The sequence below is a fragment of the Manis pentadactyla genome, chromosome 13, assembly GCF_030020395.1.
Source record: "Manis pentadactyla isolate mManPen7 chromosome 13, mManPen7.hap1, whole genome shotgun sequence".
NCBI classification, from domain to species: domain Eukaryota; kingdom Metazoa; phylum Chordata; class Mammalia; order Pholidota; family Manidae; genus Manis; species Manis pentadactyla.
Genome location: NC_080031.1, coordinates 38680792 through 38708354, shown reverse-complemented (window position 1 = coordinate 38708354; position 27563 = coordinate 38680792). Strand labels below are relative to the sequence as shown.

Here is a 27563-nt window from a genome sequence, read left to right as displayed (position 1 = left end):
CTAAAGACAAGTTAAGGTTTACGAAACTATTACTATGTTGCATGAATATGCTAAGGGCTTTTACATTTACATAAATACTTTACCTCATTAAACTCTCATAGTAATAATCTCCTCATGTAGATATTGTTTACATCCCATTTTACAGATGAGAAAAGTGAAGCTTAGAGAAATTTAGTAATTTGGCTAAAGTCACATAGCATTGCCTGAGTCAGAACCCAGGTCTAATTATGAAGGTAAGTCTGTAACCACTGAACTATGCTGCCCACTCCCCATATCAGTCCGGGTTCAGGTTTCCCTGGGAGCCCGTGTAATGTACCTTATCTGACTGACACCAGAACGCTGAAGACCATGTCAGACAAATGGATGGGATTCTACTGAGAAATGAATAACAAACTGTTCACTAGTACATACCACCCAACTTGCCTGAACCCTTGCTGTACTTGATCATTGTTCAATCAACATGTATCGTGTGTCCCCTCTGTAGCTGGCACTGTGCTAAGTGTGGGGAATACAAAAACAAGTGTTAGTTCCTAGCCCACAGGAGGACACAGCATCTGTTTTTGGACCTAAACATACAAGTAAAAACCAAATCTCAACAAGGGGAGTCCGTTGCAATGAAAGAGCCAAATTGTGGGCAGTAGGTACGAATTTCTGCCACAGAGAGAGGGGTGAAGAATTTTGACTTGGGAACATCTAACCAGCCTTCATGGAATGTTGTCATTTCTGAACTTGTTTTGCAGCTGTGCAGGGAACCAGATAGCATTCATTATTCCCAATACTGTCCAGAATTCAGGGCAAAGGGCACAGACCGTTAATTACATTTTCAGTGCCAGATGGTACAGAGCACAGATAATACAGAAAGCTCCTGTGAATCCTCATTTCTATTTCTTCTTTCATCACTTTCGTAAAGAAATTTTCAATAAGCAATGAGTTATAAAAGTTTTGCATCTTCTCTTTCTCTGTCATTCTTCTGCTATTGCTAAAAAAGAGAAACTCTAACAGGGCTGGTCCATCAGTAAATTAGGAGGCTGCAAAAGTGGAAATTCTCAATAAGGAGGTGTTCCAGAGAGACTGAGGACCACTGCTCAGAGGGATTTTGGCTGGGATGCTGCCTGGGGAGAAGGCTGGGCTAGCCTAGCTTTAAAGAGTCCTTAAATGGTAGCTCCAAATGATGCAGCAGGGGAGAAAAGAGTACCAGGAACCCCCAACCTGGCTGCCAGCATAACATAAACTGGAGCTGAATTTAATGACAGTCCCCACTTTTCCACCATAGGATTATCAAAGGAAAACAGAACACCTTAAACAAGTTTCCTGTGTGGTCAAGCCTGGCCACCCAACAAAGTCAGCGAGTGTCAGAGACAGTCAGAGCTGGAGGGCTGCCAAGGCTACATCTGGTTCCCCTGCCTTGAGCAAGTGTCTTCCTCTTCTCATTTTCAGGAAAAGGAAGGGCAGGAGGGCCTGCTGTTCCCCACGACCTAGGACAGAGCCCATGCAGACCTAATCCAAGCAGCTTAACATCTCACACAGCCTGTCCTCTGCGGCGTGGCACCCCACCTCATCCGGAAACCAACTTTAGATTCTTTGAATCAGCTTCGATATCACGGATGACGGAGTGGAGGTTTTCATTCACTTCCCCAACCTTTGGCCAATCTGTCCCCGCTTGCGAAAGAGGCACGTACATCCCCCCTACCCGCCCACCCCCCAACCACCAACATGCAGAACAAAGGTAAGAGGCAAGAAGCCAAAGCACTGTACCTCCTCTGAGGTCCAGGTCCAAGGCTGCAGTGACACGACAGGGGGAAGGAAGCAGAAAGAGTCATTCCCGAGTCAGGCGGGGCTTGTCCCGCTCTAGTAACTAGACTTCGTTCTCGAGCTCTAAGCGCTCTCATTCCAGGGCTGGATCCAGCCATCCTCCCCCAAGACGAGACCAGGAAGAATTGGCCAGGTTCGCAACGCACGGCAGATTCAGAATCCCTACTGCACCGCCACCTCTGGGGCAGAACACTTCAGTGGGCAGCACAACGGAGTTGGTGAGGCCGCCCTGAGTGGGGGTCCCCGGACTACTGCTTGGCTCCCGTTATTTGCAGATTGCCCCTGCCCCACCTAGCCTACGTCCTCCGAACTCCCGTAACCCTGACTGCACTTCCAGAGTTCCAGGACCTGCAGGGAACCGGCGCCGGTCTCCGGCGCGGGGCGGGGGCAGGGGGCGGAAGGACTGAGCCATTCGTGGAGCAGGGGGCACGCGGAGGGCCGCTGAAGAGGCAGGGTGGTCCTGAGGACCGTCAGCAGCGGCTGGGGTGCAGTGGGTGCAGCGGGTGCAGCGGCAGAGCCTGACGGGGAACCGGCCCCCGCCCCATAGCGCATACTCACCGCTCCGCAGGCGTCCGGTCGCGCGCCGGGGCCCCACCAGCAGCGACACAAGCAGCGCGGCGCGCAGCACGGCTCGCGGCTGCATGGCCAGGCTCGGGCGGGCAGACCGGCACCAGCGTGCACAACTGCAAGGGCCGCAGCACCATCTCCTGAGGACTGACGAATTTGGCACCCTGAGGAAGCGTCGAAGGCGCCGAGCCAGCCCGTCGCCCCTCCACCCACCGGGACGTCACTGATGGGAGGGCAACCCTTCGCTGGTCCGCCCCCCAGTGGCCTCCTACAGTGTGCCTGGAGTCAGACACCCGGTTCGCCTGAGGATAGTGAGCAGAAGTGGGGAGTCAGCTCCCCACCCCACTCCAAGCTTCCCAGGGAGATCCTGCACTTGCCAAGGGCACAGAACGGAGGAAAATCCCAATCTGGCCTCTCTGAAATCTGAGAAGAGAGCACTGTGGCTAAAAACAGGACTGCATCTCACCCATACCTCTTGGGCAAAGCCAAACTCACCCAGAGCCCTAGGTTCTGCAGTGTCGCCAGTGGGAGAGGCGAGTCACTGGGACTATCGGGGACTTGGTAGGCCACAGTTCTGGTGCTTGGAGCTACACCTGAGAAAGGAATGCTGGATGCAAAGAACAGATGCTTAAGTAGGCAGTGTGCCTATTGGCCAAGCCAGTGATGGGATGGTGTGGATAATGCCCCGAGAAAGTGGCTAAATTGGAGTTCTGGCTAGAGGAGAGTAGCTCTAACCTGAAGGTAAAAGAAATAGTACTGCTTTTTGCAGGGCAGGTGTTGGGAGGTGGGGTGATTGTTCAGCCTTGGATTGGTGTTAGAAAGAGATGAGTCTTTTGGGTAAAACTGTAATATTTCCTGAATATCTTGCCTGGCTTTAGTATATCTGCATACCAATAGGCGTTTCCCAGGGGTGGAGAGAAAAGTTCGTCTCTATATCAATGGGTAATTACGTGGGCAACTGAGGGCTTATCCGAACCTGAGAGGTTAGGGGGAGGTCGTGGCTTGCTTCTGCTGGAGCAGGAAAGAGACAGCCCTGGACCGCAGTTTGTAAGCAATAAACGGGTTTTAAACTTTATTTCTCCCTTTGACCAATTCGGGTTTTAGAGGTATTTTGCCCCTGGATTTCCTCTCTCCGGAGTTACAAGCCCTCCTGGGAAAGAATGGTCCCTTTTGATCTTTAAAGCATTCCCTACCAACTCATCACAATGTGTCCCCTCTTCTAAACACCCATTATAGCGGTGTTTTACATTTGCTTCTTATAACCAACAAAATGTTTTCAAATATATTCAAATGACAAAGTGAACCTCATGTACAAAAACTAAGTGCCAGAAGGTAGATATGATTTCCTTGCCTTTTCCCTGAATATCATGCTTTTGTGAAGTATTGCAGAAGCCCCATCTGGGCCACTGAATTCTGGGTTTTGGTCTCAGCTTGACCCACTGCAGCTCTAGACAAACAGGCCTGAATACAGGGTGGATGGGGTGGGGATCTAATTCAGTATTAGCTGATAATGTAGAGAAGCACTGCTACTGCAGAAAACAGCAGCATCAGTGGAATGAAGATTGACATTTATGCTATACTCTCTTACAGCCCACCCTTATGTCCTAATTAGAATATTTCATGTCCAATATACATTTTTTTTCTAGAAATTCCTGGTTTTCAAAACAAAGAGAGAACTGCTATGGTGAAAAGGAGCACTTGAGTTTACATCTGATATTCTGTTTCCAAACCTGTTTTTCTTCACTTAATGTCTGTGTGGCCTTCAGCAATTCCTTTTGCTTAAGTTTCAATTAACTCTTGGTAACAACACTAAAAGTTACCTTAAGAGTTCTGTGAAGGTTTGATAAAGCGAATAGACATGTAACTGTGCAGATAGTTGGGCATTTAACATCAATTGAAATGAATTTATTTACAATTTAGAGAAGCTGTTACCTTGGCTCAAATAATTAAATTGTGCCCTGAGTTCTCCCTTTGACACTCAGGCCCTTGCTCCAGATGTAGTTAAGATACACAGTCAATCTCATGGGGAAGATTACAATAAGAATCCCACTTCTTCAAATGGCTTTGTATCTACACCCTCTATGGTGTGACTTTGCAGTTCCTCTTACTAAAGAATCAGAATATCCGGCCTCTAGTTTTTGTGTTTGACCATGTGACTTGTTTAACGATGAGCCAGAAGCTTCTGAACCTAGACGGCAGAAGGCCTCACACGTTTTTGTTTGTTCTCTTCCATCTCTCTGCCACCATCTCAGAGGCACATAGCTCAGATATCCCAAAGGTCCGTGTGTAGCCCAAAGAAGGTGATCCATGGAGCATATCTGCCTCAATCAACAGACATGTAGTGAGAAGCAGACCTGCCCTTGGTGGTGTGGCCTGAAGCAGAGCTGTTCTGACAGACCTACATCAGCCAAACCCATGGTTAACCTGCAGATGTGTGAGCAATAATATTGTTTTAGATCATTTGTTATATGGCGGTATTGCGGCAGTACCCACCCATTACACCTGCTAATGCGGAGTGCTGTCACCAGGGCAAGGCTGGTTGCCAAGGAAGCTGGCAAAGTAGAATTTTTCCTGGTAAAATTATCTTAGTCCAGGATCTAATACTTAGTTTGACAAGCCCAAACCAAACGTAAGAGACTAATATGTTTACAGATTGAGAGACACAATTGTCAGATAAAGCTGAGGTAGTAGAGAGACATGGGACAACTACCATGGTTAATTTTTCCTGCCTATGATGAAAAATACTGAGATATAAATAGTATAGTTAGAACAGAAGGGACTCCATTTTAAGGCTAAGATTCCTTTTAAAAAGCAGGGAGTTACATGGTAAGATTCCTAATATATTTTATGGTAATTAGCTAACAACTGACCCTATCTTAAGGCAGAGCAAGCAGTTCTAAACTTTCCACTGCTTGAGGGTTACCATTATTTTGGAGAAGAACAGGATCAATAAATTCCCTGTGTTAAGTTTACCTTACAGAATATCTAGAGGACTGACTATGGGTGATGACATAATGTCTCTCACTGAGATAGATATCTTGAGACCACATGTCAAGTCTATGCTCTCTTGGCCCTTTACCTGATTCTTGAAATCCTTAAAAGACACAAACCCTAAGCCTTTAAGGGTACCTCATCTGAGGCTGCCCACACTCCCTTTTCTTTGCTTGTGTACTTTGCCTTAAATAAAACCTTCTTGCTGCTTAGCTTATTGCATTTTGTCCATTTTGTCTCCACACTCTTCCAATCCTGTTAGGAGATTAATGGGAGACCTCTTTCCCAGGGGTAAGCATCTTTGTTACTTTGTTATTTCATTCAATTTTCCAGACTTAAGAACAAGTCTTCAGTCTCTCTGTCCTACTTCTGGACAGTAGGGAAAGGCTACTCAGATCTCTGATTTGGGCTTGCAAGTTTCCATCACCTGGGTGACCCAGATGTGACTGCAGCTATACTATTATGCCCTTTACTAGCCTGCCCTAAAATCTCCTTTCTTTGCTTTGGGTAAATTCTCAACACATAATCTCACTCCATCCAGTGCTCTGTGGCTCCCCCAAATCTGCAGATTCAAGTGAACACTGGATGACAGTTGACTCTGGCTTTAGGGGGTGGCAAGGGATTTGCCCTATGCTTAGCAGGAGTTCAGTGCACTTCCCTTTTCTCCCTCTGTTCTTCCTTGCTCTCTGCTGCCTGCACAGTTGCTGCCATCCACTACTAGTCTCTCTTTAATGAATTCCTTCCTTACCTATACTCATCCATCCCATTCATGAATTCTTCTTCAATCAGAGTCAAGAACCCTCCCTTTTCTGGAGTGAGGTTTCACCAAGTGTGCAGAGTGAGACCACCCAGATGCAGCGGCCTAGCAGCAGAGCGATGTCTGCATTAGCTTGTTGAGGACATACTCTCCCTCTGGGCACTGAAAAGTTTTCTCAGTGGGCATAAAATCAGAAGAGAAGAAATTAAGTTATATATTTTGAAAGGTTAGGCTTTGATAGCCTGCTGTGTCCATCTTTACAACAGATGTATATCTGCTTGGCAGACAAATATATCACCCTGATAGGGCACCTTTCAGTCTTGATAGTGCTGAGATATGCCCAATTTACATTCTAGATTTCCCTTTTCTAGGTTTGACTACCTTATTCTGTTCAAAACATTCTTCTCCAAATAGTGTTGTTGCAGAAACTGCTAGTTGTTCACTAACATCCATTCTCTACTTCTTTTAGTGATAGAGTCCTGAATTTTAACTAGACAGATGACCTCCCCAGCTCTCTTTTAAAGACTTACTATCCCAGGCACCCTTGCCATTTGGTATGATCTTGTGATTAAGTTCTGACCAGTGGGGCAAATACTTCACCTTCCCTTTTCCAATATATACCAAATGGATTGACCTTTGAAAGTGAGGGAGGTTGGCACTGGGATTACGACATGTGTTAAAGAAATGAGAATGCTAAACCAGCTCTTCACATAATTAGAAGGAATTCATTTCTAACTTCAGACATATTCCAGAAACTGAATAAGCCAAATTTTGGGAACTGGATTTTTTTTAACAGCAAGAAGACTTGAAAGTTTTCAGGACTGCCCTTTCAACACTATTGCCTTATTGATTGTTTTTTACTGGTGGTCTGCAATTTGGGACACATAAAGCTCCTGTTTTTGTTTATCTGATACTCATAATATAGATCAAATAAAAACAGTTCTAGAAATACCCTTCAAATGAAAACAAGATAAATAGGAGGTTGAGAAAGTATATTAGACAGATGATTACAGATGTGGAGTCAATTACTGTAGTATCCAATAAGTAAAATAGACACAAGTTTTCAATAACCAGTAGTCTGCATATTTACCTTTTATTTCTTTGTCTGTTTTAACTAAGAGATCCCAATTACCCTAACATAAGAGCAGGTTGTTTCAAAGGTAAAGACCTAAGTGAACCATCTTCTACAACGTGTCAATCAGATTAGTCCAAAGCTTTGACATCTTCCTGGTCTTCTTTATCAGACTCTGATATCATGTTCCTGTTGATGATAATAAGAATCAGTTCCAGTACACAGAACTCTGTGGTTGTTGTGCATGGAAACAACTTTTGAAAGTCTCCCCAGTAAAGATTTACTGTCAGATTATGACTACCCACTAGATTTTGCAACTAAGTATAAACTTGTATGTGGGAGAAGTGGTCGTTATACTGCTAAGTGTGATTTGAAGGGCGTGGGAAAATATGCTGCTTCCCACCCTCAATATATTTTGCTCACCCCAGAGCCAAACTTCTGAGCTTTCATCATTCATAACCGGTTTCTTTGCATTACCCATTGTTCCTTCTAGTCAGCCCTCTTTTAAAATGTAAACATTCCTGGGGTGGATAATAAACCTATTGACACTAAAACCTTACTATGAACAAACTTTCTAGTTACTTATTTTTGACAGAAGTGACCTGGAATATCCTAAGATCTGTTGGAGGAGGGATGTTAAGGGTGTATCTGTATATATATATGGAGGTGCTTTTGGGCAGCCAGGAAAGGATGTGGGGGGAAAAGAGGGCAAAATTAAAGTATTCTATAAGTGTGTCTAAACTACTAAAATTTAAAAGATGTTTATAAGTTTATGAACAGTATAGTATAAAAACATCATTTTCTAAATTAGCTAATACTGACCTACATAATGTTGTGAACTTTAATTTTTTGTTACAAATATTTTCTGAATTTCTACATTTAGGCAGTGTACTAGGCACTTTGAGAGCTCTCATGGAGCTTACCACATAGTCATAGACAAGTCAAAAGTATATGAAAAGTTAAATAACTGAAGAGATAATAAGATCTGAATAATTATAAAATATGGGTACAAAGTAGTGAGTGATTAGTTTTCAAAAGCATGCAATAGACAGTAACTGTATGAGAAGCTCAGAGAAAGAAGATGTCACAGAGAAATGGATTAAAATTTAAGGCTGCAGTAACAGAGGAAAGAAAATGGGCAAGCTGACAAAAAAAAGTAAGCAACCATTTAAACCAGTAAAGGGAATTATCTGCTCAAGCTGTGAAATAATATTTTATTCTTAGGTGAATCAACATGGTTAACAGCAAGAATGTTCTGATCATTCCTATAAAAATATGCACAGAAATCTAAGGTATCCTGACATATCTGCTGATGCTATTCAAGTGGAACTTTTCATTCTTTATTTGAATCATGCAAATTAATCTTTCAATTAGCCTAGTTTGCTCCACCCTTAAATGCAAAGTCAAGTTATTTGGTTAAAAAGCAAGACATTAAGTTGCTGAGCACTGTGTAGACAATGTAAATAGGTGATTAAATGATTATTTTTCATTTTTTTCAGATGTTTTTAAATTAGCATAGACATATTCATTTTTCTTTAAGAGTATTATTTTGATAATATTAAAGGGAGTTAACCTCACTACTAATAAGAATAAAATTCGAATACTTTGTTATATCCTGAATATATAGTATGTGAATAAATATTCATCATGGTAATGTTAAGTTAGCCACATTGGTTTTCAGTCATAAAACAAAAATGGAGAGGTTTTTCAATAGTGATTATTTAATGATTGACTGGTTTCCTTTAAAGTCTTCTAGACTATGTGCCTGGTCCTGTTCTAATATTATTCTAAGGCTAAGGCTATTCACGCATCATTGTGAGGCTAAAGCCATTACTATGTGAATTCAGGTTTAGCAATGTTAGGTGTGCCTTTGGTGGTATGAGAGCTGATATCTAGAAGACCTGCTGACTTGCTAAGTGAAAGGCTGGAGGCACCGGAGGGAGGGGTGAGCACGTCAGATGAGCTCAGCCCTCACCATAAGGAAAGCGGGCAGCTAAGTCCCCAACCCCAGCATAGTAAGGGAAAGAGACCAACAGATTCCGGCCTGATGACGTGCCTTAGGCTAGCCAATCCTCGCGCCACTGTAGACCCCTGCCCCTAACTTCTTTACAAACTCACTGCCTGCCCTGCTGGGCGCGACTTCTCCGGCCTGTGACTAACCAGACCGGCGAACATCGCCCGGGATTGCGCCCTATTAAACTTTTGGCTCCTTTGTTGCCTTCTCGCTTGGTCATTTCAGCTCGATTTTACCTTACACTAAGTATGGTGAGGCTAGTTGTAGGTAGGGGAGAGGGAAGTGGAGAGGGTGTGATGGCAGATAAGGAGGTGCATAGAGATTCAAGGTGCATAGAGATTCTGCTCTCCTGTTTGCACCAATTTATGCTTAAAGATTGAGCAGATATGCAAATGGGCACATTATTCAAAGCAAAATATCTCTTGATATGGTGTGTGGGTTTTAGATTTGAGGGTAGGGGGCAAAATGAGTGAAAAAAAAGAAGTACTTCTCTACAGGAAAATGAAAAAGGTAAAATTTTTGACAGAAGTAAACTTACTTTGCTTTGTGTACTTTGGTCTTTGGTTTATAAGGAAGGGAAATCAGTTCTTTCTAAAAAACAAAACAAAACAGAAATAATTTTTACTTCCTGCACTGACTGATATTTAATTACTTAAAAGTAATCTGAGGTAAAATTATCAAAGAGTACATAGACTAGCTTCTTAAATCTGGAGACTGTAGGGTCAGTAATGTTCCAGATAGGAAATCTGAGGTTCATTCAGGGGAATGGGTGTGTGGATAAAATTGTAATATTCCACCTGGCTTTAGTGCATCTGGTTATGAACAGGCATTCCTAAGGGGAGGAGAGAAGTAATTCATTTCCATATCAGTGGGTAATGACCTGGGCTTATCTGAACCTGAGAGGTTGGGGAGGGAACTCAGCTTGCTTCTGGCAGAGCAGGAGAGAGACAGCCTGGACTGCAGTTTGTAAGCAATAAGTGGATTTTAAACTTTATTTCTCCTTTGACTGTTTTAGGTTTCAGCTAGGTATTTTGCCCCGAATTTCCTCTCCCCAGAGTTAGAGGCTGTTTGTACATCCATAAGTTTATTGGGTGTTCTTGTTATTCTTAAGTTTGTTTCTCTTATTTTAACATTTGTTTTTGTATAATCTAGGCAAGATCCATCATTGTAAAACAAATAGCAGTGAAGTAGCCCATGTTAATATTCTACAGCTTTATAATAGGTGACAATACGCCACTGACAGTAACTCCTCATTTCTATGCCAGCAGAACTGCACACTCTGTTATCTTTGGCTAGATATCTTTGGTGTGATGGTCTTCGATCTATCAAGGATTGCCAAATTATTTGATGTCCATACCCTGCCCCCACTCTGGTACAGAGAGGGCTCTGGACCATGGGTATCTAGATTTATTTAAGGGGTCAATCTATAAAGCCTCTAATAATTTTCCATAGTTCACCCCTGCAGATAAAGTTAGAGGAATGCCTTGTTATCAGTCTTACTGAGATCCTTTCTTCTCTTTGTTTTCTTAAGAGTTGGAGAATCTCATCTCTTCTTTTAACCTGTTAAAAAGGGGAAGAAAAGTAGGTGAGTCTTTTGACACATAATAAAGCTTTTGTCTGTAGAGGGTAGATTTTTTTCCATTTTTCTTCTTGTATACTTTGACAGAATTTAAAATACTTTTTTCCATGATAGATTTGTTGTAAGTCCAGGGAGAGGAAATCCGGGGGCAAAATACCTCTAAAAACTGAAATCAAAGGGAGAAATAAAGTTTAAAACCTGTTTATTGCTTACAAACTGCAGTCCAGGGCCGTCTTTCCCCTCTGCTCCTAAAGAAGCAAGCAAGCAAGCCCCTCCCTTTAAACTCAGGTTCAGACACAGGGTTGAACTTCTCTTCAACCCTGAGGATATGCAAATACACTAGAGCCAGGAGAGATAGTCTGGAAATGTTACTGTTTTACCCACATTTGTACTTTTTATTTGTAACACAATTCAGTTTTTATTAGTTTGCTGTTTCACAAAATAATTTGATTTTGATACTAAATGGATGGGCTTTTTTTTACTAATAATAACTAACTTTAATTAAGACTTTACTACATGGACTATGTAAGAACTTTATATCCTTTATGTCATTATTTTCTTATAATACTTGTAAGTTTGACACCACTTGTATTTGCCCTGTGTTGCAGATAAGGAACTAAAGCTTACCAAGGTTGTATAACCTACCCAAGCTATTAAGTGGCAGAACTGGATTCAACCCAGGTCTGTTTGACAACAAACCCCAAGCTATTGACCACTACACTCAATTGGCATTAAATGGTTAGGAACCTCAGAGAGCATGCACACCTGAGTCCATGACAAGAGTGCACCTCCTAGAAGCTTGCATGTGGAACAGACCCTTGTTCTCTCATCTACCTTACATACCTAGAAATGCACCTTGTCAGGAAAGTTTTCCTAAGCGTAAAAAAACTATTTTAGTGAAGGCATGAAGATTTATCAAGATGTAGACTATATATAAAGAGAGGAAACTATAGCCACAATATTTTTTTTCATAGAACCCAGTTATGCTCAGGTTTGGAGATAGCCAAGCAGAAAATTGCATATGGAGTATTTAAGAACAAAAGAAATCCCTGAGAATCTGACAAATAAAATTTGTAGCTTCAAATGACCAAATACAATTAAAGAAGCTCTATTCAGATCAAGACTAGAAACAAACAAAACAAACTGAGGATAGATAGAATAGATTTGTCATAGTCAGGTAAAAATTCTAAGTCATCCATCCACCCATCCATCCATCTATTCAAAATTGTTGAGCACCGTACTATTTTCCTAGAGCTATTGTAACAAAGTACCATAAACTGGGTGGTTTAAAACAACAGATATTTATTGTCTCATAGTTCTGGAGGCTAGAATTCCATGATCAAGGTGTTGGAAGGACTATGCTCTCTCTGAAACCTGCAGGGAAATGCATCCTTGCTTCTTCCTAGCTTCTGATAGTTGGCTGGCAGTCTGCGGTGTTCCTGGTCTTGCAGCTGAATGACTCTAATCTCAGCCTTTATTGTCACACTGCCTTTTCCCTGTGTGTTTCTTTCATCACAATGCTCTCTTATAGAGACACCAGTCATATTGGATTAGGGGCCCACCCTACTCCAGTATTAATTTATCTTAACTAATTTACTCTACAACGACTCCATTTCCAAATAAGGTCACATATTGACCTACTAGGGGTTAGGACTTCAACATATCTCTTTTGGGCGACACACTTCAATCCATAAAAACACCTACAATGTAACATTACTGTGCTCGGGGATGTCTGCAAGTTGATTGCAAACCTTTGGAGGAAAAGACACACAGAAATGGTTTTATATATGTGCTACAATGACGTTAGTCTAGGGTACAATTAGAGAACTAAGAGGGACCCTTAATTCATACTAGGGTGTGTAGTTATCTATTGGGAGGACTCCAAGAAGATATCTCAAAGGAGACAAGCTTACATCTAAAAGTGACAGTCACCAGATAACAATAGAGACAGGATGGGGATGAAAGATTTTGAGGTAGAGGAAACAGGGTTTATAAAGCCCTAGGGGCTGCTGCATCATTGAGCAGTTCCTCAGGATGATTCTTCAGTCCTGATGGCTGCAAAAGAAGCTGCAAATCTTACAGCATGCTCCACTGGGACACAGGAGAGAAGCCCCTGCTGGGGCAGGCGGAGCCAGCAGCTGGGCCAGGTACACTGGGGCCCTGACTTTGTATCATTTTGTTCAAGTCACATGAGTTTTGACTTTTATAAGCCTACAAAGTTACAATTTTATTTATTATGGGATAAGATTTCTACTTTTTATTTGAATTTTAGTTATATATGAAAGTTGTTGGGGAAAAACTCAAGATTCTTTTAAAAACTAAGCTAAATTTCACAATACCTGTCAACTTGATATGGATTGAACAAAATATGTCTGTAGATAAGACCTGGTATATTTTCAATATAGGTATTTACTGTTAGTTTCTTTTCTAACTTTTTCGTTACACATGTACTCTTCTGGAATTAATTGCTCCCATACAGTGATTACATAGCACTTTATTCCTTATTAAGGTATTGATCTTACTTTTGCTACTATATTTTGTTTGCTACTATATTTATTTCCAAGACTTACTCATCTTTTTACCTTCCTGAAGCTTAGCAGTGCCTTGTATATGATACTCAATGAATTTTTGTTAAATTGATTGATTCCGAATGCCTGAATGGAATCATTGTACTAATACAAAATTATTAGCCTAAATAAAAAAGAAAAAAAGGAAAGGAAAGGGGAGGGGGAGGGAGGAGGAAAGAAGAAAGAAGAAAGAAAGAAGCCCTGGAAAGTGAAATTAAACAATGGCTAGGTTTAGATTTTAAAATTCCCTATGAAAAGAACTATGTGATTCTTTTCTGTGTATGTATTGGGTAGTCATAGGCAAGTTATGTTGTCATCTAAGCAGACAAACATTCAGTTACAAGAACCTAAAATAATGGAATTAAAAAAAAATTTTTTGAAGAGATATTTGTTTATTCCATGATCAGTACAAGACCAAATGCATGTTCGCCATTTGAGAGTCAAACCAGTCAGTGACTCTGGAGTTTGGCACCCTAAGGTGCCAGTCTCATGGTTGTAGAGTGAGTTCTCAGGAGATGTATTGCCTCACTAAGGGCTCCAGTGATGATTTTTATTTTTTTAAGTGGGGGAAACAGCAGCTGGCTGGGCTGGTAGGCTGGGCGCCTAGTGGGGAGCCTCTGCCTCAGTGTGTGAACCCTGGCCCTGGGCTCACCTTATCCCCTGGCTTTTCCTTTCCTGGGAAAAACAACTCAAACACATTTTATTGATGTTAAAAAATAATTCACTTTTTTTCTTTTGATTTCTGCTCTTTTTTTTTAATTGTAGTGTTTTTTGGCATTAAATCAGTTTTATAATACTGTGTAATGCACCAGAAACAAAGCTTTCAAATATGATTTACTTTCTGCTTCCTGGACATGTTTCCTGAGAATGAATAACAAAACTACTGTAAGCAACTGTGTCATCAAATAAAAGCAATGAGGACTATTCTAATAAATCTCGGCCTTGATAACTAAATAAATTCTGTAGCAGAGAAAATCCTTACAGTAATTTGCCTTATTAGTAGGAATAAACTACTTACTTGTTAATTTCATAACAAAGAAATAATCATTTCTAATCACATTGTTTCAGTTGTGCTTCTTAATGGAATGCTATATCTATATATAAGACATTTTAATCATGTACGTTATTCTTAATACTATATGAGGGCCAAAATTTATGTTTATAATATTTTAGTATAATATGTATTTTCTTATACTCATACATTTTATTTATAGTATACTTATCTACTATTCTTGAAAAATAAATTATGGAATATAAATTGATTCTAGGAAATTAGGATATGATAATATATAAATTTAATATCTCAGAGATGGTTATTGCATTCTAGTGTCACTTCAGGAATTAAATTGCTTAGTCTCTCTTTTTGGCTTTTCAGAGCCAAACAACTTGAGTATTAACATAGATTTGTGGAGTTGAATACATTTGGGTTTGAATCCCAAATTCTGCTATTAATGGCAGATACTATTAATGACAAATAGTATCTTAACAATCTCTCTTGGTTCCTCCTTTCTTCTCAACAACTGTAATCATTAGCCCACAGTTAGCCCACAGTTTAAAGGTCTGTGATCCTGGGCAAATCAAAGAACCCCTTCTTTGAGTCTTAGATTTCTCATCTCTGAGGAAGATTGTTGTAAAAATTTGAGATAATACAAACAGTGCTTAACATAATGTATTGTATATGGTAGATATTTAATAATTGGTAGCTATTATTATTATTATTATGAGAAAAAATTTTTATTTCAAATGCTTTCAAAATGTGGAAGAGTATGAAAGAGGAGAAGGGTGGATTGGCCACCTTCTCTGTACCAGTATGGAGGGCAACTGGTGATTCCACCTCTGACCTATCAATGAATTGGCGGATTGAATTGAAAGGAAGAAAGGAGAAATAAGGAGGGTTATATATGATATTATTTGGCTTAAATTATTCAGAGCAATCCCTCTGTCTAAAAATTCCCTAATGTATTATAAACCTTCTCTTTAATCTTCAGTTATTTAAAAAACTCTTAATGAACACCAGATTTTAAAAGAAAGGCCCTTCTCAAGACCTGGTTCTCATATGAAAAATGCATTTCTTCCTTGGATTATTACTGAAATTTTTTTACTGAAATATTCATAAAAAATAGCATATGGTAGTGTTTATCTGATTACCTATCTACATGACCAAAAAAAATTTTCTCCTATCATAGTATAAAAAGTGAACTACTGAATTTAATCTTAAGAATATCTTAGAAGAGTATTGAATTGATTTCCAAAATCAACTCTCTGCTTAGTAACCTGGCAACCATCCCAATACTTAGAGAATCTAGAAACCCTTGAAACCAGTATGGTACAGAAGTTAAGCACCTTGATTCCATTCAGATGGACCCAGATCAAGCTGTCTTTACTATATTTTAGCTGTGTGTCCTTGAAAATGTCACTTACATGTTTTAGTTTCAGCTTCCTCAGTGAGGTATCATCATTATTACCTCTTTACAGATAGAAGGAATTCAACTACATAAAAATTAACCACTTTTTTTCAGTTTAACTAAATAGTAAGTGGCAGAGCCACAGATTCAAACTCATTCCCCGTTCTGTTTGACTCTGTCTTCTGCTTCTTTTGCTACTTTGAACAAATACTAGGCATTTTGGGGCACTTGCACACACACACATAGTAACAGATAGTTTCTTCATTGAATTTTAATTTTGAAAACAAAGAATTAATTAGGGTTAACCATGGTGAAGGAGACAAATATAATCTGCTTTCATAGAAAAAAATGTATTTTAGTAGAAAATGTGTGCTATGGGAATACACAGCAGGGGGAGTTAATTCAGTTTGAGGCCAACTTTGATCAGTTAATTTGCTTAATTTATGGTATACCATGTATATAACATATGATATGGAATATCACTTTGCAAAATGTAGATAGAGGGTAATGAATAGTTGAATGTGGTGTTTTTAAAATGATAATCTTCCTTAAAATCTCATTTAATATACATTAAATATTTATGATAGGATTTTTATTATAAGTTAACTATCAAATGGGAATTGCATTCCAAATTAAGAGTGTTACCTAAACAGAACCAAGGTTCTGTGGTTTAACAGAGGTTAAGATAATCTGTTTTTTTCTTGAGGCTCCAGAATTTAATTTTTAATCCTATACCAATGATTGGGAGTTGACCATCCATAAAAGTACTAGAGAATTTTAGTTCTTATTCTACAGCGTCTTAATCCTTAGTATGTTCCATTTCTCTTCTATGTTAGAACTGCAATCTTGAGGAAGGTGAGAATTACCTTGCATCAGTAATACCATGCATCAGTAAAAAGTCTCACATCTGGGTTTAATTCCAGAAGGTATGTACCTCTTAGATTGTTAATTTTGATAACAGAATGCACCAATTATGAATTTATGAATTTACTGTTATTCCCTGTGCCTACTAATTAAAACCTGCCATGTAGATTTTAAATTTATACCTACTATAATAATAAGATACAGAACTGTTGAACCTTAAATGACTTACTATACACTTCAAAAGATAGCCTAAATAACCAGTGAAAAGGCATTTTCCAGCACTAATCTGATTTTGCAAGGTAAACTGAACAGCAGTAATGTATGGGAGTGGATGGAAAATGTTAGAGGATTATTAATTGGGAGAAGGGGGAATGCTGACTTGCAGGAAAAAGATGCATATCTAAGCACTTTTCCATACCTCTTGGAAATTGCTTGTTCCTGGCTCAACTCCCAGCTCTGACATTCATAATTTTCATTTAAAAAATACAAGCTTACTAAAATGAGAAAAACATATCAGTCATTATATAAGAGAGAGTCAATACAATTTTTCTAAATCTAGATTTCAGTAAAATGTGAATTTATCTGTTGTGAAGAGAAATTCTTTCTTGGTTCTGTTACATACTTTTTCTTAGTTCTCTTAGACATACTTTAATGGAAACCAATAATTACCTGAAGAGCATAGCTCTTATTTTAAGACTTTACACTATGGTTAGTATTGGTTATTTGGTTGTGCGATAGGACAGATGAAAATCTCATTCCCAAGAAGTGTATCTGGGATGTTCTATAGATTGAATAATTTCCTTCTAAAAATCTTCAGTTCATATTCAGTCAATTTTAAATTTTGTTTCTAGATGGACATTCCCCAATATGTCATGCACGTATATTTTATATACTTTAAAATACTGCTCTGATCTCTTCTTTCAGCAAATGAATTATTTATAATTCTTTTCATAAAGAGATAATCAACTAAAGAGCTTTCTTAAAGGTGGTGAAACTAAAAAGCAAAGTAGTTTTATGGTTTCAAAGAATTACCTGAGTATTCATTTATTATATTTTCAAACTATTTTAAAACTCTCAAAGGAAGAATAATGGTTCAGTATACTACTATATGCTTTCCTTTATGGACAGAGGAAGCCATTTAATCTTGACAGACTCAATTGTTTTTTATTTTCTGCCATGGATATCCATCACAGAAATAGTAGCTGTAATTAATAGCATTTTATCCACTGATCAAAGCATTTATAATGTATACCTGGAAAATATTCCAAAATGGAGGATAACACTAAAGTTTTTAAGAAGTTCAACAACTGAAAAATCACTTGTCAGTTGGAGGGAAAAGCATAAGGTACTTTTAGGAGAGATGCAAAATAAATTTTTAGATTTTCATTAATTTTAAAGAGAAAACATTTAAGTGAATTGATGGGAAGTATTTTTTCCCATTTTAAAATAAAAATTATAACCAGGAATTTACTTATCAATGTATATGTTCAAACCATGTATAAGATTCTCTTAAAAGACCATTGTAAATATTTTATTGGTTAAAAAGAAACTCACACTCCCATTTAGTTTTTCCTATGAAGCTAAAAATTCTTTAATGGTGGTGAAAGCAATGCAGATAAACTACTATAGATTTAGAAGAAGAGAAATGATTCTATATTTTAATATTTACAGGGAGTCACATTTCCTCTCATCATATATAGTCCCATAAGATAAATACAAAATGGAGAAGAGAAGTGATGTGCTAAAATGGTCCTAAAGCAGACCTGCAAACAAATTAGTTTTAAGGAGTATTCTTGCAAAAATTACCAGCCTAGAAAAATTTGCCAGATGGATATATACAGAAAAGGCTAAACAAAATGGAAATATCACTGCAGAGCATATGTTCACTCATTAATTAATTCAATCATGCATTTATTTATTCAACCAACAAATATTTACTGAGTTTCAATAACTGGAAAGGCAGTAGGGTTAAGCAAATAGGAAATTACCTCTGCTCTCATAGAGGAAAAGAATTAACATTTGTTAAGGGCAAACTACGGCCAGATGTTTCACATATATGAACTCTGTGAGCTGGTTATTTTTATCATTTCTTCTTTTATACCTAAGGAAGCTAGTTTCACAGGGGTAGATGGACTGTTCAAGGTCACATATAATAAGAGACAGAGTTAGACTTCTAAACTTTGTCTCCAAGGTCCACTACACCATGGTGCCTATAATCTAGCAGGAAAGACAGAAACATACACAATTACCTACAACACAGAACAAAAACTATGATAAATACTATACGAGAGGTGTAAGTGGCTTGCTATAGGAGCACAAAGAAGGAAGCTGTTCATTCTGCTAGTGTCTAGGTCATTCCTGGAAAGCTTCACATAGAAGTTGGCATTTGAGCTAGGCCTTGAAGGTAAATGGGGAAAAGCATGCCAGGTAGAGACATACAAGTAAGTGCATTGTAGGTCGAAGAAACAGCTTATGGTCCCACAGGGCTGGAAACAGTGTATCTCATGCTTGCTTTATATATATTACAGTTCTGAATTTTAGAATATTTGACAGCATACCTGAACAATGCCATGGCCAGCAATCATTACCATGCAATGAATCTCATAGGCTTTGGAGTTAGAATATAGGCTTTGAATGTAGGCTCTACTACTTACCGACTTTTAAGCGTTGTTTGATTAGATAGTGGATAATCATCATGAGGCTATTTTAAAGAGAATATGAGTTGATATATTTAAATTGCTTGATATATATATATATGGCACATGGTATGCACTAAATTGGCTGTTATGAATACTATGTTACAATAATATCTGAGGATATCTATAAAGCATTCAGTTATTGCAGGATTCTCTTGGTTATCTTTTGCACCATGGCATTGTTTGAATAAAACCCTACTGTGCAGTACTGACTGAGCTCTCCTATATACTCACAAGGTACAGTTTCAGTAACATTCTCTTTCTTCCCTGCTGGCTTGCTGTTCTGTTAGGCCTCTTTTACTCTCAACAAACTGTACAATTTGGCATACATCACAAAATAATATATGTGTTTAGGTTTAGAAAAAATATATTTTATCCATTCATTTCAATTGTACATATTGGGAAGGGTTCACAGTGTGCCCTAGCTTAGTGGTTGAGAACCAGTTGTATAGAGTAGGCTTCACTGGGGGTGGGGGGATGTATAGGGAAAGGAGGAGAGTGGCAGAAGTCAGGTTATGGTCACATTGGAAAGGAACTTGAATAGCATGCTGAGGTGTTTGGTCTTGATCCTCCAGAAATGGAGAGCCATGGGAAAAAAGGAAAGTAGGTGGATGGACTGAATTGTGTCACACCCCTGCACCGCAGCTCCTATGTTGAAGCCCTAAACCTCAGGGTAACTGCATTTGGAGACAAGGTCTTTAGAGAGGTAATGAAGGCTAACTGAGGTCATAAAGGTGGGGCCCTAATACAGTAGGATTAGTGCCCTTATGAGGAGACACTAGAGTTCTCTGCCTCTGCCATATGAGGACAGTCAGCAGGTGGCCATCTGCAAGCTGAGAAGAGAGGCTTCATCAGAAACTAACTCTAATGGCACTTTGATCTCAAATTTTCAGCCTCCAGAACTGTGAGAAAATAAAATTCTGTTGTTTAAACCTACTCTGTGTATTTTCTAACAGCAGCCCTAACAGACTAATTAATATCATAAGAGAGCAGCATAATTGGATTTAGGGTTCTAGGACAGTAACTAGTATGGTAAGGAACACTGGTTTCCATATTCTTTGGCCAACTCTATTTGAAACTCAGCTCCTTTGGGAAGATTTCTTGATTCCCTAAGTTTGATTCTGGTGTCCTTCAGTCTGTCCCCATAGTATTATGTTCATACATCTATCATAATAAAATGAATCATAATTTTTGGCTTTAATTGAATGTCTCCCACACCAGACTGTAAACTCCTTGAGATTAGGGACCATTTTATCTTTGCATCCCCAGCATTTACTGCAGCACTTAGCACACAGCAGGTTCTCAAAAAATATCTGTGGAAGAAAGTAACTAATAATGGAAGAACCTGAGGCAGGAAACCAGTTCTAAGATTACTAACATAATAGAACATTAATAGAACATCCAATCTGTAACTCATGCCATATTGTCTTGTTTGAGAAAAGATGATAAAAATTGGTAATAATTTGTCTCTAACCTTTTATTTCTAATCCCTTTAACATATTAAAAAGTGCTGAAGAAGTTGACTTTTAATGATTTTTATATCACTGAAAATTAGGCTCCTCCCTCCATTTAAGTCCTGGTATAAATATACAATACCTAATATCCTCAAGAGAGAAGAAAATGCTGACTGGACTATTTCTAATCACTGAATTTGTTTGGAGGAATCACCAATTGTCTACAGAATGAATTAATGTGATAAGCAAACTCAAGTGCATTGTTCTGTAATTTATGTAGAATTCCCGATAAGTCTTTCCGTGTTTGCCAATATAGCCAATGATTAAAGACACAGGCCAAAATGAATCCTCTCTGTTTGCTTTTAATAGTGCAGAAACAGTTACAGGAATGGAATTTATCCATTAACCAAACAGAATGTTTCTGTAAGTCGCTGTATTAATTGCTGAGTTAAAGGCTGTGCTTGCATCATGAAAAGCAAACAAGGGACGTTGTCAAAAAATAATGTGTTCAGTTGATTTGAAAACACCAGTGTGTTTAATTTTAGCTTTTAGTCAAAATGTTCTCCCAAACAGATTCATTTGCCTGGTCATTTAATTTTGACCTATGAAGGTATTCAAATTTGACCTATTTGATTTTTCCAGTTTTCATAAGATTTCTGTTCTTAGAATAGTGTATATGGTCTGCAGCCTTACTGGATGAAAGTAGTAAATCTATCTTTCCTCATTTCCCTCTGATTCTATTGCTCCTGTACATCTTTGGCCTTTCCCAGAGACTGAGATTAGTCAAAGTCAATAGGATTTCTTAATCTTCAATTAAAATTCTAATAAGGATTTACTTACTGTTCAAGCTGACACACCAGGGGTAGGAAGTTTTTATATACTTGTATTAAAAAAAAGAATAACTGGGATTATTTAGAAAATAGTGAAATTTTAATTAAACTCAGATGACCTTTTGAATTAGTCACCTACCTTTTGGAGATACTTTTTTTTCTCTTCAGATTCCTGAATTGTTGGGGTTTCAGCAATGACATTGGTGCTCTCTAAAGGAAACAAAGTCAAATATGAACTGAAATAATTTTATCACGAGTTTACAATAATGTTGACATAAAATTGGATAAGGGTTAAAAGGTAGTACATAGACTAGGAAGGCTAACACAACAGCTGTTTCGAAACCTTATAAACCAGATTTATAAATAGTTGGAGACTGAATCAGATAGCCATGGCTGCAGGGAACCTCTGATCTGTGTAGAATGTGAGTAAGCCTGAGTCTAGAGACAAGAAAAGGTCTCAAAAGAGAACACATGTGCAGCTATCAGAGATTCCAACTGCTGCATTCCCATTTAACATGTTTTAGGGCTTTAGACCTTTTTCTCTGGATAAATAGGTTGGTACCTGAGGCAGGATCCTGGTATCCAATTCAGAAAGTTATGCTGAACTGTAAAGTTGCATCCTTATACTTATTACCTATTTGCTGAAGAATGTAGGAACCAGGATGTTGAAAGGTATAAATTTGATACTTACTGGTTTTTTCAAGGGGATAAGACTGGAAGTAACTTTTCTCTAAAAAAAATAGAAAAAAGAAGAAATTATTGGAAGAACCACAGCATTAAATGTATTTAAGCCTTTAATATGTATAAAAATCACACAATTTTCATAATAGCAAAATAAATTTCCACATCTAATGTCTAACTAAGGTCTTACAGGTCAGGGAACTTGGGTTCCTAATGAGACTGCCTTCAACTTTCTTTAGGGTTTTCATGTTTGCATTCTATTATGTAAACAACCAACCTTCATATCTTTTCAGCCAACATATAACATTTCCACAGATTATTCTACATGGTGTAGCCAAACAGATGCCATAACCTAAGGGATACTTTTACAATGTACATTTAGATGTGACAAAAAGAACACGCATCCTCTTTGGGTGGAAGCATTGCCCAGAAGGTTCAGTAACTGTTTGTACAGGGTTTCAGACACAGGAAATGAAAGACTATCTTATAATTAGGTTCGGCAATTCTCCTGAAAGAGGCTCCATTATTTCTCAGGTTGGTTGTGATGGAAGTAGGAATCATTGACTGGAGGCAGATACTCACCAGGCATGCTGCTCCTAAAGGACCGTGCCACAGGCAGACGCTGACTGCTGCCTCTGAGCAGCACCAGCTGAGATTCTTGATGAGGATACATTGATGCCGCCATCCAGAACTGCTTAGCCAAGTTGGCATCCCGTTCTGAAGAGCCGGCGAACACCAGTAATCCCTGGTGGCAAATTACACAGGACTTCCTAGGGCTGCTAGGATTGCTGCTGGGCCTCGTGTCCATGGCAACTCAGGACGCTTCTCCAGCTGCCCTTTCCCTCTCCTAGCTCTGTCCCTCAGAGAACCACCAAATTGACACCAACCACTGCTGGAAGCTCTTCTTTTCCTGGGTAGTTGGGGTCCAGTGCGTGCTTGTGGGGCATCTGAAGCCCACTTCTGCAGTGATCACAGACGGATCCAAGTCTTGGAGTCGAGAGAAGTCAAAACATCAACTTTGGGGTGTGTCTCGTCCTGTTGGGGTCAGTGAAGAAGGTGATTAAAGTGGGGGGCACTTTAATCTCTTATGTCCCCAGTCAGCCCTCTACCTGCCCACCCAGCTTCCTTCCCCACAAATATATCTAAAGCTTTCAGTTCCTTAGCCCCACCGCCCCAATACCCGGTTCCACACCAGACTGCTGTAGCTCAGCACCATTTGGAAGTTCTGGGCCTGCATTTGTTGGAGAATTCAGAAAGTCAGCTAATATCCTAGTTTATGGGAGCTAGAGGCCTGAATTGGGCCTGACACGTTCCTGTGTATTTGTTTCCTGTGTTTGTTACACATTTTTCCCTCCTGAATCCTTCAAGACACATCTTACAACAGAAGCTGGACTTCACTGTAACTGCATTTACTAAGGCAGTTACACCAAATTCACTAAATAAACTGCAATTACTAATCAGTACCACTAAAAGCTGACTAGACTTCAATCAACAGTTGTAAATGGTTACTCGAAAGAAGGGATATATCTGACAAGTGGACTCAGTCCCTTCATGAAAAATAAATTTATGAATTTTGTTAATGTATTCTTATAAAAATATTAACAAGGGCATGTGAATAGCTTAAATTTTGTTAATCTAGGAATAATTTAAGCATTTCAGCAACAGGAAAGTTGTAATTACTGCAGCAGGAATTCAGATGGACATCATAAAGCCAATTTAGGAAAGGAAATGGACACATGGTAACAACCACAATTAATGACCTTATAGCACTTTATTCTTTCAAAGTATTAATACAGTCTTACAGAAAGATACTTCAAAACTTGATAATCACAAGTCTATACAATAACATAGGTCAGTTAAGGAAAAAAATCCTATTCTCCAATATATCTGAGCCTGAAGGAAAATAAAATATTATATACAAAGATATACATATATGTTATATATTTAGCAGCTAAAATATTTCTTTCTTGGCTGAGTTATTGACAGGCAATGGGCAATATTAGCAGAGTTCAATCCACCCCTTCTCCCCCAAACACAGTCATCTTGCACAGGCAGCTCATTTGGGTGAATTCCCAGGTCTTTTTACCTGGCCGTGTGGTTAGTGATTGGTACTACCATCAATCAGCTAACTACACTGCCTAGTAACGAGACTCACAGAAAAAGTTTTGCTTTTCCCCACAAACAGCTGTCTCAAGTTGGTGCCCTATATATTGTGTTAGGCAAATAATCGGTTCAATTGTAGCTCACTTTAGCTGAGAGGTTGTGAATACCCTACTAAATAATGAAAAATAGGCACAATGAGTCACAGCACACAACATTAAACGTTACGGGGCTCTTCCCAGCAGTTTAAATATTATTTTACCACGAAAGCCATTAACTCCACAGATTTCGCTTTCTTTACATGGGATTGCATAATCTTGCTTTTACTCCTAGAGAGAGTTAACAGCCGCCGCCAGTGTGTGCAGTTCACTCGCGTGCTGACAGCGTGCTCGGCGAGAGCCAGTACGCGGAAGAAATGCTGATACCGAAAATCTCAAAACACAGCTTCCTCCTCCCGAACGCTCGGGGCCTGGGGCGGCCGTTGGCCGGGGCGGCGGGTGATGCTGTGCCTTGTTTTGATGGCAGTGGAGTTAGTGATTGTCTGCACCAGAGTACAATCAGCTAATTACACTGCCTACAAACCGAGCACCGGACGCCCGCGGGCTGCTGCTCCGGGATGGTCCGCAGGGCCAACGCGGTGTCCCCGAGCGGAGCGAACGCGAACCCGGGGCCTGCCTTGGTCCCACATTTCGCCCGGGCTTCCGCCCGGCAGTGCCTGAGCGCAAGAGGCCCGAGGGGACGCCCCCCTACCCCGGACTCTGGGCATCTTCGCTGGCCCCTGCTGGACTCGCTTCGCACACCTGGCGTGGCCCAGCCCGCGGGCAGCGCCCCAGGGGGTCCTGCAGCCCCGGGGCCCGGCCCCCGCCCCCGTACTCCCCCTCACGTCCCGGCCCTTTCCCGGGCCATTCACTTTCGCGGGCCCGCTCCCACCTCCTTCCCTCCCGCTCCGGCCCGTCCCGGAAAACTTCTGTCCGGCTCCCGGCCCAAACCCGGGCCTGCCCTCTCCCGCCCGCGCGCCCCGCGGCCGTGGCGGGTCACCAACCGCCCTCGGAACCCCGCAGGGCGGAGGGGCGGGGCGGGCAGAGGGGGTGGGGAGAGGGGGCTGCTGGGGGGCCCCTGCGGGAAGAAGCCCCGGAGGGCGAGGCGTAGATTCTTGAGAGGCTTTGCTTCCAGTTATGGCAGAAGGGACAAAGAGCTTCTCCCCTTCTCAGGAAGCCCCACAAGCCCACCCAGATTTCATGTCCGTCCCCGGCGGGGAAAGCGTCTTGCCAGGTGCCAAACTATAGGCTCAAAATTCCCAGGTGGAGATGGGCCTGGGGCGCCTGGGGCGCCTGTGGCCAGCGGGTCACCTCGCCTTCCTCTTGGGCTCCTCGGTCCCTCGGAGCGCCGTGCCCTGGGGCGGCAGGCGGGATCTTCTGCTCCAGCGGCGAGTCAGCCAGCTTTGCGGGCAGATCATAGTGCGGCCCTTTTGAGATCAGGGCCACAATTTTGTACTTTTAAAGTCAGCTTTAGGGAAAACTGTTCTTACTCTCAGTACGTATTTATTTAAATATGTTCACATATTTATGTTCAGCCCCTAAGGTCATTCATTTTTCCCTCCATATGTACTTGCAATCTTGGTCTTAACACCAAGTGAACACACATTATTTACCATTCAAGACAGTATATAATAAATTACTAAACCAGGTAGAAATAGAAAGGGGTAGGGGTAGGGCATCCATGAGAAATGTAACTGGTCGGTGAAGGTTCAAGGAGGAGTTGACAGTTAAGTCCTCCAAGCAAGACTAAATTTGGATATTCAGGGAGAGGGCTGTGGAGGCTAACGAAATGGAACAGCATCTTGTGACCAGTCACATTTTCTTAGTCACGCAGTTCCACATCTGATGATACAGATGTGTTTCTGTGTGTATTTGGAGTAGATTTGGCACAGAGGACAGTTTCAGAAGATTTCTGGGACACCTCTACTAATAATTCTTTCCTCTAGTTACTCCTTCCCCTCTTTTCCTTCAGTGTAGGGATCAGGAGAGGATAAAGCATATTTTCTGATTACACACTCTGTCGAACTCAATTAGAAGTAGCCCCCTGGTCCTCAATAGGGTCTTCATGCATCCGGTATAGGGCTCTCGTTGTTGACCTCAAAAGCTTAGTTTTAAATTGTTTACCGCAGATGAAAACTTCCCAGGTACAGACTGATTCCCTAAACCCAGCAAGTGGTTTCACAGATGCCACACTGGTAACATGGATAGAAGCAGGTAATTTAGATCAATACAAATTCCAAACTCACACTGTTTAAAACACCAGAACAACTTCCCAAGGATGAATTTGAGATGTAGCATTATTTTTGAATATGGAAGCACATTTTTTCACATGCATCATTTGTCCTGTGAACACCAAAGTGAAAATAAGATACCAAAGAGAAGTATAAAGTGTACAGTATAGGAAATGTTAGTTGTAAAAATTAACTTGTAAAGTTAAATTGCAAACAGCAGGTCATAAGTAATTATAATTTGTATTCATCTTATCTTTGGGAGAGGCACAATGTTGTACAACACATTGCATCAATCTCTCACACTCCTTTAAATGCACAATATACCAAAGCATACCAGGCAACACACTGAGATCAGAGCTAATTAACCTGTGAGCTCTCTAGAGCTAACTATAGAACCAATTTTGTTTTTTATAGTTAAATACACACATATAAATAAATTCAGGAATGAAATAGCCTCCATTCCATTAACAATATGCAGTCTTACAAGTCTTGGTTGGCACATAGGTACAAAACAGTTCTGTTCTTTCAAATTGTTAGTCATTTTTACTCAATACAACATTTAAAACCTCTTCTTGATTGATGATTCATGATTATTAGTTGCATCTTACATGTCTTACCTGAGCTGGATTGCTGCCACCCAAGGCAATAGTTGCAGTAGATGAGTTGAAATTTATGCTTTTAAAAGTTATCTTCAAAGATAATAAAAAATAAAATTCACATGTAAAAGCCTTCAAGGCCCATTGTTTTTTTAAATGAGGTTTACTTTGCAGACAGTACAAATAAAAAAGTAATATAAGGAGAAAAAAATGTGTGTGGCCTAGTTCTGTTTAAGAAACCAGAATGCTTGTTCTTAGGGTTGCTGTTGGTTTGGCCTGCAGTTACTAGAGAAACTCCAAGGATCTCAT

At 40.0% G+C, this 27563-nt stretch overlaps 2 protein-coding genes across 5 annotated transcripts in view; both read right to left on the bottom strand.

The window, feature by feature from the left end:
- The window catches only part of LAYN (layilin), a 33561-nt gene extending 30911 nt beyond the window's left edge, over positions 1–2650 (bottom strand). For 2 of the 4 annotated variants that reach the window (XM_036895706.2, XM_036895705.2), the window contains exon 1: positions 2371–2649. In XM_036895706.2, the coding sequence (XP_036751601.2) occupies positions 2371–2455 (85 nt within the window). In that variant the 5' untranslated portion in view covers positions 2456–2649. Of the gene's footprint in view, positions 1–2370 lie in introns of all 4 variants that reach the window. The other 2 variants (XM_036895704.2, XM_036895703.2) reach the window with 2 other exon arrangements.
- A 4555-nt stretch (positions 2651–7205) lies between these two features.
- HOATZ (HOATZ cilia and flagella associated protein) lies at positions 7206–27563 on the bottom strand. Its single transcript, XM_036895718.2, has 7 exons — positions 27276–27563; positions 22872–23324; positions 22300–22338; positions 21748–21818; positions 10714–10773; positions 9752–9804; positions 7206–7388 (listed from the first exon to the last, which is right to left on the bottom strand). The coding sequence occupies exons 2-7, from the start codon at positions 23095–23097 to the stop codon at positions 7331–7333; spliced, it is 507 nt and encodes a 168-aa protein (XP_036751613.1). The 5' UTR covers positions 23098–23324; positions 27276–27563; the 3' UTR covers positions 7206–7330.